The 12493-nt window shown below is 38.8% G+C and overlaps 1 protein-coding gene across 1 annotated transcript in view; it reads right to left on the bottom strand.

Annotated features, from left to right (window-relative positions):
• LOC150054133 (putative neutral ceramidase C) overlaps positions 1 to 12493 on the bottom strand; it is a 57346-nt gene that overhangs the window by 38988 nt on the left and 5865 nt on the right. The window contains exons 4-6 of the mRNA XM_090346350.1: positions 10350 to 10526; positions 7958 to 8085; positions 6278 to 6355 (exon numbers count right to left, since the gene is read on the bottom strand). Coding sequence (XP_090202476.1) covers positions 6278 to 6355; positions 7958 to 8085; positions 10350 to 10526 — 383 coding nt within the window. The remainder of the gene's footprint in view (positions 1 to 6277; positions 6356 to 7957; positions 8086 to 10349; positions 10527 to 12493) is intronic.

Raw genomic sequence — 12493 nt, 5'->3', positions numbered from 1 at the left:
CACAATCCTCAGCTATCGGCCTCCTGAGTAGGCAGGATTGCAAGTTACAAGCCACTGATGCCCAGCTTTAGCCAGGTTCATTTCTTACTACTGTATGTTCCACATGGGAAAACAAGCAGAAGCAAAAGCCTCTGATTATTCACCATAGTTGACCTGAGATAGGATAACTTTCCTTTCCTTTCCTCATTTATTTCCTGTAGGTTTTTAAATTTTTGAGGATGAGTTCATCTTCTGTATATACTGAAAAATAAAACTCGGAAAATAACTTCACATACTTCTTCAGGTTAAGAACTTCCTAGATAACTGGTTAGTAAGTCCAATGTCTTCTGCCAACTAGATTTTATGGCTTTGTTTTCAAAGCTCAAGACAATCTAACTCATATATCAAGCCTAATGTAGCAGTGATCACTCAACAGTCAGCACTTGGTCATCAGAAAGCCCTTATCAAGCAATGTCATTTTTCACGAGGTCAGGATGCACTAGCCAGAGTTCTGCTGAATAGCATTTCAGGGACAGCCACATGGAGGAAAATATCATCTGTCTTCAGAATAACTTGGGACAGGGGGAAAAAAATTCAGTGAGGGTCATAGACACAAGAACAAGTGTGTTTAAACCAGTTGATGCTAGACAAGAGGCATTTATGAAAACTAAGATGAAGTGAAATGGAGAAATAAAAGAAGTCAAGAATGGTTTTGTAAGCCAATCTGGACATGGTGGCTCATATCTATAACACAAGAGGATGGTGAATTTATGGTGAGTCTAAACTATATAGTAATATCCTGTCTCAAGAAGTAATGTTTAAAATACATAAAAAGAAGGGTTTAGTGAAGGATAGTTTGAGAACTTAACATTTTCTATTTGAGAGAAGTTAAGTAGACTAAGGGTAGAGTAAAAGCCACAGAAAACAGACAGTGAGACATAAAACCGAATGAGGCTTATGCCCAGATGACAGCAAAGAAGAGCAAACATAGCCAATATCTTCTGAATAAACTCACATAATTCTACAATTGAATTTTTCCAAAGTTTGTACACAAATTATTCCAAGAGCTTACACAAATCATTGCCACCATGTTTTGTTTTTTTTTTAAATGCCACCTCAAAAGGCCCCTTACAGGAGCACTTTCTATACAAAGGAAAGGATTTGCAATGGAGCCATCATTCAAAGACCTGCTCAGACCTTCCTTGCAGTTCCAATCCCTGGGAGCCAAGGCATGTTGCCTCCTAGAGACATGTTAGGGAGAGAAGGAAAGGAGAGGGGATGGAGAAGAAAGAAGAAAGAGGAAACTGCAAAGAAGAAGGAAGGAGAAAGGGGGAGAAGATGAGAGGGGAACAGTAGAGAAGAGGGAGAAAGCATGCATACCACTCTTGTAAGACAATGCCTATGCTACAACTTGCTCGTGGAAATGAACAACCTTTCCCTGCTGTCTCTCCCCCAGCTGTTCTCTTGGATGGCCTGTAAGCAGAAGCTCTCCTACCCAGAGCTACTAGGTGACTACCTAGCCTTAGGACTCTTTTCTGTTTCTGAAAACTCTTTGTTTTCTTCCCTGAGAGTCTATTCCTACATATAGTGCCTTAGTACCCGGATCTCTCAAGACTCAGTTCTATCTTCCCTGTTGCATGACAGGTGTTGCCATGACTTCCAGGGTCTTCTACAACAAACATTTGTAAATGTCACACAGCTTTTGTTTTCAGTCAGAATTTAGACTTGCCAACTAGAGAAAAGCCATTTAGTGCTTTATCTTAAGGGAGAATAAAAAAAAAAACTAGAAGGTTGGAAAATATAGAGGGTTTTGTGGTTTATGGAATATTTTCATGAACATGATTTTACTTTATTCTTCAAGTTATTGTTGTTCCTAACTTTTCAATCATCACCCCGACCTCAGCTTAAAACATTTTAATGATTGTCCACTTCTTTTAGTATAAAGACCAAGATCTTCAGTCTGTCATCCTATCCCCAACTACCTCATACATCTGCCCCATTTTTCTGCACCCCAGACACACACATATCCTATCCGAGATTTTGCCCAGTTTGTTAAATTGTACTTCCATCCCCTATTTTGCTGGCTAATTCTTACTCTCCCTTCATGTTTCAGCTCCATTGTCAAGTAAACATCTCCTAATCTGTTTGACAAGGCCACATTCCTTTAAGCTAGCTCAGTAAACTTCCCTTCCTTGGAATTTAACCTAATTATAATTTAATTATATAATTCCTAACCCTTAACTCAATTAAACTTTTATGTGCATTACTATTTAACTGCCTTCTCTCTCCACCAATAAACCTAGACGCTTATAAGGGCAAAAAGTTCATCAATTTTTGCTTGGAGCTGTATCCCTGAGTCTAGTTTTATTTATGACTCAAGTATTCTAGTCATTTAATAAGTGAACGGAAAATAATAATCTCCATGTTGACGAAAGGTAAAATAATCATGTGTCTCAAATGTGGAAACCAAGTCTTACACCATGTAAAGGATTTATTCAAGGACTAGAAACACTGGCATTCATTTGAGTCCAAGGGATTTGATACTGAAAGCATTACATGGTGTATAAAAGAGACCAGTAGACTTGGTTGAATGAAGGGAGAGAAACAAAAATGGAAGTAGAAAGAAATTAGTGACGAGCTTCACTATGATTCTGTGTTTGAGGAAGAACAGTAATTTTCTGTGCAAGAGAAAGAATAGTCATGTCGTTAACACTGGACAGTTCACCTTTGCTCACCAGCTGAGATTGAACGAGACAATCTCCACGAGCATGTGCTCTGACATCCTAGCTTTTTCCTAACTTATCCAGGGTAGAATTCTACTAATTGCAGGCATCTATGAGTAGTGGATAACTTACACTGCAGCCTGGATTTGGCTTCATGTGTTGGATCATGTCTAATATATTCAAGTAGCAATCATCTCAATGCAGCAAGAAGAAATTATGGGGGCAGTTACACCCTGGATAACATAGGGAGGGCAGCTCTAGAAATGATGGAAAGTTTCTGCAGGATATAAGGGAAAGCAAACTTCTCCCAACAAAAGGGAGAGACTCAGCATCTCACAGGCAGAGATATCCATTCTTTTCCTGTCTCTGAACCAAAGACTGAACCAACATGTTCCATGATCTACAATTTGTTCACCTTTCCGATTCACCTCCTATCCACTTCTTGACCTGGATACTACCTAGCTCACAACTCATGCTTTTCTATGCCCACTGAGAAATCCTTTGACTCCTCTTGGTCCAGCTCACATGCCATTGTATTTTCCTCTCAAGAAATGCTCTCTAAGCCAGGTATCTTATAACTGTATAAGCTATTCAGGGGGCTGAAATCTGAGAATCCTGGTTCAAAGTCAATCCAGACACAAAAATCTATGAGATGTATGTGTGTGCTCAACCACTTGAGCCACACATCTACTTCCTGCTTTTTGCAGAGTCTCTTGGACTTTCCTGCTGAGACTGGCTTTGAATTGTGATCCTGAAATTTTAGCCTCCAGAGGAGCTATGAGTACAGTTGTAAGCCACAGCACACAGCCCATGAGAACGCTTATCTCCAAATAACCAACAAAAGAAACTGTTAGTGAAGAGGTGGCTCAAGTAGTTGAGTACCAGCCTTGAATAGAAAAAAAAAAAAACGTGAGAGTATGAAGACTTGAGTTCAAGCCCCAAAACTGGCATAAAATAAATGCTTTCTACAACTCAGTGCAACATCCTCCAAAGTCCCATGCAGACTGCCCATGCAAATATGGTAGTATTAGTAGTTATGTGCTTATCTCAAGGGTACATAATCATTTCTCTATCTACTTATCTCCTATCTGTCCTTATCATTCCACCAGACTGTGAAAATCTTTATTTTATTTTTTATGTTTTTATTTTTTATTGTCAGAGTAATGTATAGAGGGGTTACAGTTACATTTGCCAAGTAGTAGGTGCATTACTTCTCACAGATTTATCCCCCTTTTCATGGTTTTTGTCCCCATTTCCCTTTCCCACCCCCTCCCAATCATCTTGTTTTCCCCTCTTCCCCTTCCTATTTCAAATAAAAAATAAATGTATATATAATACACCAGGTAACAAAGTCAGATACAATAACAATATGAGATTAGCCAAAGGGCAAAAAAGAGGAGAAATAACATAGTACATTAAGAATAACAATCACATAAGATAAAGCTCTTGTTTCCGGGCTGGGAGTTTGGCCTAGTGGTACAGTGCTTGCCTAGCATGCACGAAGACCCGGGTTCGATTCCTCAGTACCACATACTTAGAAAAAAGCTAGAAGTGGTGCTGAGGCTCAAGTGGTAGAGGTCTAGCCTTGGGAAAGTACAGGGGCAGTGCTCAGGCCCTGAGCCCAAGCCCAGGACTGGAAAAAAAAAAAAAAAAAAAAAAAAAAAGCTCTTGTCTCCATATCTAGAGATCCTTTCATTTAGTATCATCCTATATGACCTTATGTACCTAGGTTTTGCTCTATTGTGATGCTCTGCTAGATGGGTACTAATTATGAGGGAAACCATTGAGACTATGTTCCTTTGGGTCTCAGCCTGTAAAAATCTTGAAAACAGGAACTATGTCCTTCTCACCGTGAACACACACTGAGCACGCAGTTGCATGCCCAATATTTAGAAATTCTGGGCCAAATGCTATGGGCAACTAACCAGCAGGTAAGGAAGAAGGCTTCTTACCATATCAGCCTAGATAGCAAAGTTTACCAGGAGTTTTTAATGACCCATTTTAAATCCACAGAAGCATGTTTTGTTTATATTTGTCTTTGTTGTTGTTTTGTGATAGACTCTCAACTATGTAGCTCAAGCTGGATTCTCACTCACAATCATCCTGCCTCTTTCTCCCTGTGCTAGGAGAGGAGATAAACACCCTATGCCCCGCTTCAAGTACTCTTACATGCCAATAACAGAGCTATTTAGAAGAAGTGAAATTGGGTTCCATTCCTTGCCTTTTGACTGTAGTGATTATGTTCCTTGTCTAAGCCAAGCCCAGAACTAGCTTTACATGTATGATCTCACTTAGTCCCCAACAACCTGGTAAAGTGTTAGACATCCCCACTCTCAAATAGGACCAGTCATGGTCTAAATAGTTATCATTTTCCCCAGGCCACAGGTCAGTAAGTGGGAGACATTGCTATAATATGAGCCTAAGTCAACCTCACCCCAGAAACTAAACTCCTTATCATCATGTGGCTCTCCACCTAGTTTTATGGTCATCTTTGGTGTACGATAAACTATGAGTCATCCTCTTTTTCTTTTCTACTTTGTTGCCTTTAATTTACTATTGTTCTGAGTTTGAGAACTGAACCTAGGGTTTTACACATGTAATTTCTTTTTCTAATACTTTTAATTTGCTCACAATGGAATTTTTCACTGAGGTATTTAACAGTTTTCCTTGGCAGACACAATGACCACTTGGCTCTTTCTCAACAATATTTTCAGAACTCACTTCATACCAAAGTATGCACAAAAAAGGATTGGGAATAAGGAAATTGAGAGAGTAAAGTATAAAGTCACACAGATACATAGACCAGATTAGGCCCAAGCCATTTGACTATAGAACCAAGCCTTCTGAGATACTTTCCTTAGATCATTTTTACATCACTTGTGAGTGTAAATGTCAAGATTCTAAGATTGCTCACTGGCTGTCATCAAAATCTCTATGAAGAAAAATACCTCCACTTTAAAAAACTCAAAGTTTATGTTCCTCATAGGCTGTCCATGACAGAGAGCAATGCTAAAGCAGATGCCCTGCTGTAATCTAATTCATTTGCATCTGAAGGCCAGCTGCCTGGGTCTCTCTGCCTCTCTGCCTAATTGTTGGCACTGTCCTGCATTCAACTTAATCCTTGTAGGAAAACTTAGGTAAACAATGGTGAACTCATAACCTCTTACTTGGTTGAAAAAAATCTATTGTTCTCATTTTATCACAACAAAACCGTTTCCCTTTACAAAAGTTCACATAGGATAGCCTAATTAAGTAATAAGCATTAACATTTGCCAAGTCTTCAAATCTTTGGATCATGTGCCAGATGCTGTTCTGAGTTCATTACCAAAGTCCCTTGTTAAATTCATCTCCATTTTAACTATTCTATAAGGGAAAGCACTAAGAGCAAGAGGCTGAGAGATTTGTCCAAGGCCCAATAATTGGATCTCAATTGCATCTGTTCACAAACTTTGGTCCCTTAATCACATAGCTTATTCTCAGTATATGCCCAACATGTCTACTCTCTTTTCTTTCCCAAGAATAAATAAAAGATACCCAGACAGATTTTTTTAAACACAGCACTAAGAAGAAAATACCTGATTAGGCCCAAGTCTTTTCCATTTAGATCTACCATTTTCAACACTACCATTTCCTTGTCTGTGTTTGAAGAATACCTAGTGGGAAAAATAAGAAACTTAGTTCTGTGTTAGAGACTCACCTTATGTTTTCAGAACAATGAAAGTTGGCACCAAAACAATAACATATCTTACAAAGTAAAATGATTAACTAGTAATAGTTCTATAAACTGTAACTAGTACCTATTCCTTATGTAAGGAAATGGATTATAATTGCGATCAATAACGTGGACACTAGCCCAACTAAAAGTAGCTGAAATAATTGTATTTATATAATGTAAGTAGGATCATGTAACATCTATATCTTTCTGACAGGAAAAGGATTTGTCTTGGACAATTCTATTCATATCAAATTGAAATAGACTCTCCACTTAGCGTTCAAAGAAAATCAGATTATATTTTCTAAAAACAAGTTCCTTTGAAAACTATGGAAAAAGTCATGAACAAATGTGAAATGTTAAGCAACCAATTTGCACAGTCATAGTACCTACATTCTTCTCTCCTATAGGAAACTTGGTTCATCACTTTAAGAAAACACAAAGTATATTGTATAGTGGTTTAAGCCAGTATTTCTTATGAGCAGGGAGGTAAGAGATTGGGAAATTATAGTACAAGGCGAGCCAGAGCATAAAAAGTTTCAAAAACTCAGGAGGCTGAGATCTGAAGATCAAGGTTCAAAGCCAGCCCAGGCACAAAAAGACCTGAGACTCTTATCTCCAAATAACCTCTAGAAAACAGGAAGTAGGGCTTGGCTCAAGGGAGGGCGGCGGTAGCCTTGAGCTGAAGAGCTCAGAGACAATACCCAAACCCAAGGGTAGGGCAGTAGCCATGAGCTGAAGAGCTCATGACCCACAAAAAAAAAAAAGTTTCAAAAACTCTATCCCTACAAATGACTGCATGCAGTCAAATGTTCCTGTCATACCAACAATTCACAGAACTGCAAGTGGGAAGACTGTAGTCCAGGCTACCATGGATATAAAGCAAGACTCTAGCTTGAGAAACACAAAGTTTTGACGGATGAGTGACTACTAGTTGAGTGTGTGCCTAGAAATCACAAGCCTTGAGGATCTGAGTCCAACAACAACAAAATTATTTCCTTTAGTTGTTTCCTTTTGTTTCTTGACTTTCTTCCAGATGCTTTATTCTTTTATCATTCCTCCTCTCCTTCTTTTCCAGACTAAGATGGCTTCTCTATAGCACATAATGAAAAAGATACTACCAAATACCAATACTACTGTAACTCCTCTATACACCATTCTTATAATACATTTTTAGATGAAAAAGATATCTATTAAAAGATACGTTGTACACATTTTTATCTCCATTTTAGAGATGAAGAAGCCAAGTAGTAACTACCTAAGATCATAGAGCTAGATACCATTTTAAAATTAAGCTCAGACTACAGTTGTGTCAATGGCTGAACAACCCATCTATACTTAGCACCAAAGTTTAAACATGTGTACTAAACCATGGTTTCTACACTTACCTTTTGTTTCCCTGTTGTCAACATATCTAACAAACATTTTAAACTTAAAATTTCTCTAGGATCCAACCAGTCCTCCACTAACAAGTCTGTACTGAGATTTTGTTGGTGTTCTCTAAGGGAAATGCAGTGATACTATTTTGACAAATTCTTCTCACCTCATTCTTTCAGACTCTGGGTTCTGAAGGTAAGAAGTAGGGCTTCGGTTGATCTGCACACCTTCCACATTTCCTTTATTTATAAAAATTTTTCCAGGTTTCATATTTATGTGTGCTATCTCAATGCTCTGAAAGTTAAATTATAAAAATAGTGTAAGCTTACACATTCTGGTATGTCCGATAACTTAGGCAATGTAAGGAGAAAGGTCTGTTAAAGATTCCCTCTATCCCTTCTATACATTATCCCAACAATAAAATACAATTAAAAAAGAAAAGGAAAAATGGAAGGCAAGAAAAATGCAAAGATTTCTTCTATCTATCACATCCCCACTCTAGGAGAAGCACTACATAACACATGGTTGGTGTCAACCTGGAGGTAAACAGAAACAATCTTCCTAGAAGAAATGGAAGAAGTGCTGTGTGGAGACGCATGATGCTCAGCCTGTGTCAAATTACCACAATGAAGAGCCAATGACCGTCTCTGCAGGCTCTGGCTCAAGTGCAATTCCTTCTGCCTGTGGCTTGGCCATAGCTCACTTCCAACTGACATTAGAAACTGCCCTGCCACGTGGACCTGCTTTTTATAATTCCATCTTGGGTCTCCTACAGTTCTTCTGAACTCCACAAATTTATTAACTTTTTGTACCTAATCTATGTATGTTATATAAATACATGCATATGTAAGAACTAATATTAGTAATTAAGAATGGAATAAAACAACTTTTTTATTACCAGTGATATGACTACCAAATGAAATCAGTACTAGTTGGCAGTTTATAGCCAACAAAACTGATGTTGCTTGGAAATGGACTGTTGCTCAACAAGTCCTGATATTGTGAAAAGATATAGCTATATCATCTATCTTTCTAATGTAGCTCACTCATGACACTTGTGCAAGAAAATAATAAGGTGGTGTCAGGGTCATTCATTTGGGAGGTGACTTTGGCAAATCTACCTTTGTTTCCCCTCTCTCTGTCTGGTCTTTTTTTTTTTCTTTTGCCAGTCCTGGGCTTGGGCTCAGGGCTTGAGCACTGTCCTTGGACCTTCTCAAGGCTAGCACTCTACCACTTGAGCCTCAGCACCACTACCAGCTTTTTGCTATGTATGTGAGGTACTGAGGAATCAAACCCGGGTCTTCGTGCATGCTAGACAATCGCTCTACCACTAGGCCAAACTCCTGGCCCCCTCTATCTGGTCTTTTAAGTTCTACATAAATGCTAAATCTAAAGGATTAACTGACTAGTCTAACTCTTTAGAAAGTCCAAAATCAAAGTTCAGCAAAAGAAAATACCAGGAAGCAGGTAATCAAAAGGGATGGGATCAGGTTGAAGGGAAACGAGTGAGGGAATAAAGAGGAGACGAGGGGGAAACGCAGCCAAAATTTAATGTCTAGCCTACAAAGCTCTTAGCTTTGAGTGAGGGCTGGAAATGTGGCTTTTTGATTGAGTGCTTGCCTTCTAAGCATGAAGCCCTGGGTTCGATTCTTCAGTACCACACACACACACACACACACACACACACACACACACACACACACACACGCCAGAAGAGGGGCTGTGCCTCAAGTGGAATAGTGTCTTGAGCAAAAGAAGCTCAGGGACAATACCCAACTTCTGAGTTTAGACCACAGAACTGCCCCCCCCAAAAAAGAGTGAGGAAGAGTGGGTAGGACAGGGATGGGTAAGAATGCTGAAAGGGGTGACAATGTTCAAGATATATTGTATTAATAAGCTATTTTGTTAAATGGCAATTCCTTTGTGCAACTACTTAAAATCATAAGAAAAGGAAGTAAATAAGTATTAAGAAATAATAGATGATTAAGATACTGGTAACTAATCTTTCTTTAGATTTAAAGAACCCAGAAAACCTGGAGACCTTCAAATAACATCAGAATGTGTGAAGCCTTCCTTATTCTTTCATTCTGTGCATAAGTTTTAAAAAATCATTCAAATTGATATTTAGCCTAGAGAATAATGTGTCTGTAACTAGCACTGGAAGGTCCAGGTTCACTGTAATGCTCTGGATAGAGGGGAAAATGTTGACATGGTATAAGAAAACCCAATACAAGATGTTGTCTTCCACTGTACCCCCTATTCTCCTTAATGAGCCCTTCAAAAACTGAGCTCTTAAAATGGATTTCTTTGAAGTGATGATCACTCCATCTGCCCATCTAGCTGACATCTTTGAAGAAACAGAATATCCTTACCAAATCTCATCTCCCAGCTATTAGATTTGAGAGCTAGTGGCCAGCTTTGGGTCTAATAAAATGAGGATGAAGAAAGTAAGATAGGTGCCAGCACTGAATCACACCAAACCACTCCTGAAATGCATGTAAATAATGGTAAACAAGACCCCAGTCTCCGCATCTCCTGCCCCAGAGCTCTTTTCATACCTTCACAATACCAGTAACCATGTACTCAAAGGTTCGATTGCTAAATCCTTCACTGGCTATGAGAAATAGAGTGTACTGGAAAAAGCCAGCTGGACCCGAGTGTGTGTGAGTGGCACTTAGCACAACGTTATCTCTTCTGTAGAGGGACCCATATTTATTCTTCAGTCTGTTCAGGACCTTCAAGGAAAATAAAAAAATAGAAGGTTGAGAAAAGGAAATAAGAGAAGGCCTCTGAGAAACTTATTCACTGCTCCATCCTCATTAAAATTTCTTGCTAGCAGTCATTTTATGTTTCATGATATTATCATAGTAACAAGTACATGGTAATAATAACAATATTTACATGAAAAAAGTTAGGCATTTTATACATAGTGTGTCCTTTTTAGATATAACAATTTCAAGGCCTACATATTATTAGCCTCTTTTTTACATGAGAATACTCAAACATATATAGAAGTTATATAATTTTCCCATTGACCTAATAAATGGCAAGCCAAATTCCAGATCTAAGTCTCTCTACTATCTTTACTCATTCATTATTCAAAACACAATATTAATAACATACAAGTACTTATTCTAAGCATGAGGAACATATTAAATTTATGCCTGGAAGGTGCTCTCATTCTAATGAAGGATAGTAAACAAATAAATAGGCATTACAGTGTCATACAGTAAGAATTTCTATAAAGAGAACACACTCCTGGATAAGGAAGATGGTGGTGATGACTATTAGCAGCAAAGATCTTCCTGACAGGGACACTTTTTAGCAGAGGCATAAAATTTGTTGTGCAGTGGCCTTGTGGACAGTATGTCAGTCATAATACATTGACTCCTCAGAGATCTCTTAGCTACTCGATTGCCTTACTCTCCAAGAGGAAGAATTTAGTTGTTCCTGACTATTACACCCAAGGGAAGCCAGACTCTATGTGTAAGGACCTGGAAGGAGGAGGGAGGTCCTTCCAGTGGCTTCCAATCTTAACAAAGGCCCACGTGGAGAGAAATTACCCAGTCAGAACTAGCTTGCCAGACATGAGTGCACAACTGTGCACGTTGATTCACTGGCCTTAGTCGAGTACCCAAACTACTGCTGCCCCAGCCAACATCTGTATGCTGCCACATAGCTCCAAAATGGTGACATGAAATCCCTCTTCCATTGCACATCAGAATCTCCCACCCCACAGAAACTCTCAGCACAATAGCCTAATGGTTATTGCTGAGTCCTTAGATATTTGAACAATTGGTTGTTCAGCAATCAACAAGCAACACAGAGATTACTAGTAAATTAGGTAATGAACATCAAAATACATGTCCCAAGAAAATGGACAATTAGTAATGCATTTGTGATTATGACACATCTGCCTACACTCTAAAGCTTAGTATGATTATAGCTTTTTGTCAAAGATCATGAAAATAACTTAAGAAAAGTACCAAACCCAAAGCAAACATTGGGAATGATTGCCCTTGAATGTAGCAGAGAAAGTCAGATAAAATCTCTATTAATTTAGGAAAAAAACATTTTTAAAAGCCCTTATCTGCATTGTTTGCCAGTTTCTATAGTATGAATACTCTTGCCATGGTCAAGTCCATGCTACCAACTCAACAACCAACTCAACAGCTGTCATGGATATTTCCTAATTAGTTCTCCTGAGCTGGTACAATCCAGTTCTACCACATCCCTGGTCCATAGCTTAAATATGAGCTATTTAACACGCATTAGAAAAACAAAGTATTTTCTATATTAGCTAAATAGCTACACATGCTCAATCCAGTTGCAAAGTCATGAAGGCAGAAAGAAGATTTCAGGAATTATCTTACCTCCTTAACTCTTTCAGGCTCTAGAAACTAGTCTTTAGAATACCTTGTCCAGGCAAGCAATGCTGTGATCCAAGCGAATACAGGACAGAAACGTGGGAGAGCATCACTAGCATCCCTCTGACTGAGCAGCCCATGGATTCTCTTCTGTCTGACCCTTACTCCAGCCCCAATTGCTCATCACTCCCATGTACTCTCTCACCCGTAACCACCACACTCATGTAAAGAGAGGGAAAATTACCTAAGTGCTAATGCCATGCGATTCTACAACCATACAGGAAGGTTGTAGAATGTAAAGAACTGCAAGTCCATTAAAATGCTCTCTTACCCAC

This window comes from Megascapheus bottae, chromosome 15, assembly GCF_031878675.1.
Source record: "Megascapheus bottae isolate mThoBot1 chromosome 15, mThoBot2.hap1, whole genome shotgun sequence".
In the NCBI taxonomy this organism is placed as follows: domain Eukaryota; kingdom Metazoa; phylum Chordata; class Mammalia; order Rodentia; family Geomyidae; genus Megascapheus; species Megascapheus bottae.
The sequence above is the reverse complement of the archived record's forward strand: the minus strand, read 5'-3'. Positions and strand labels throughout refer to the sequence as shown.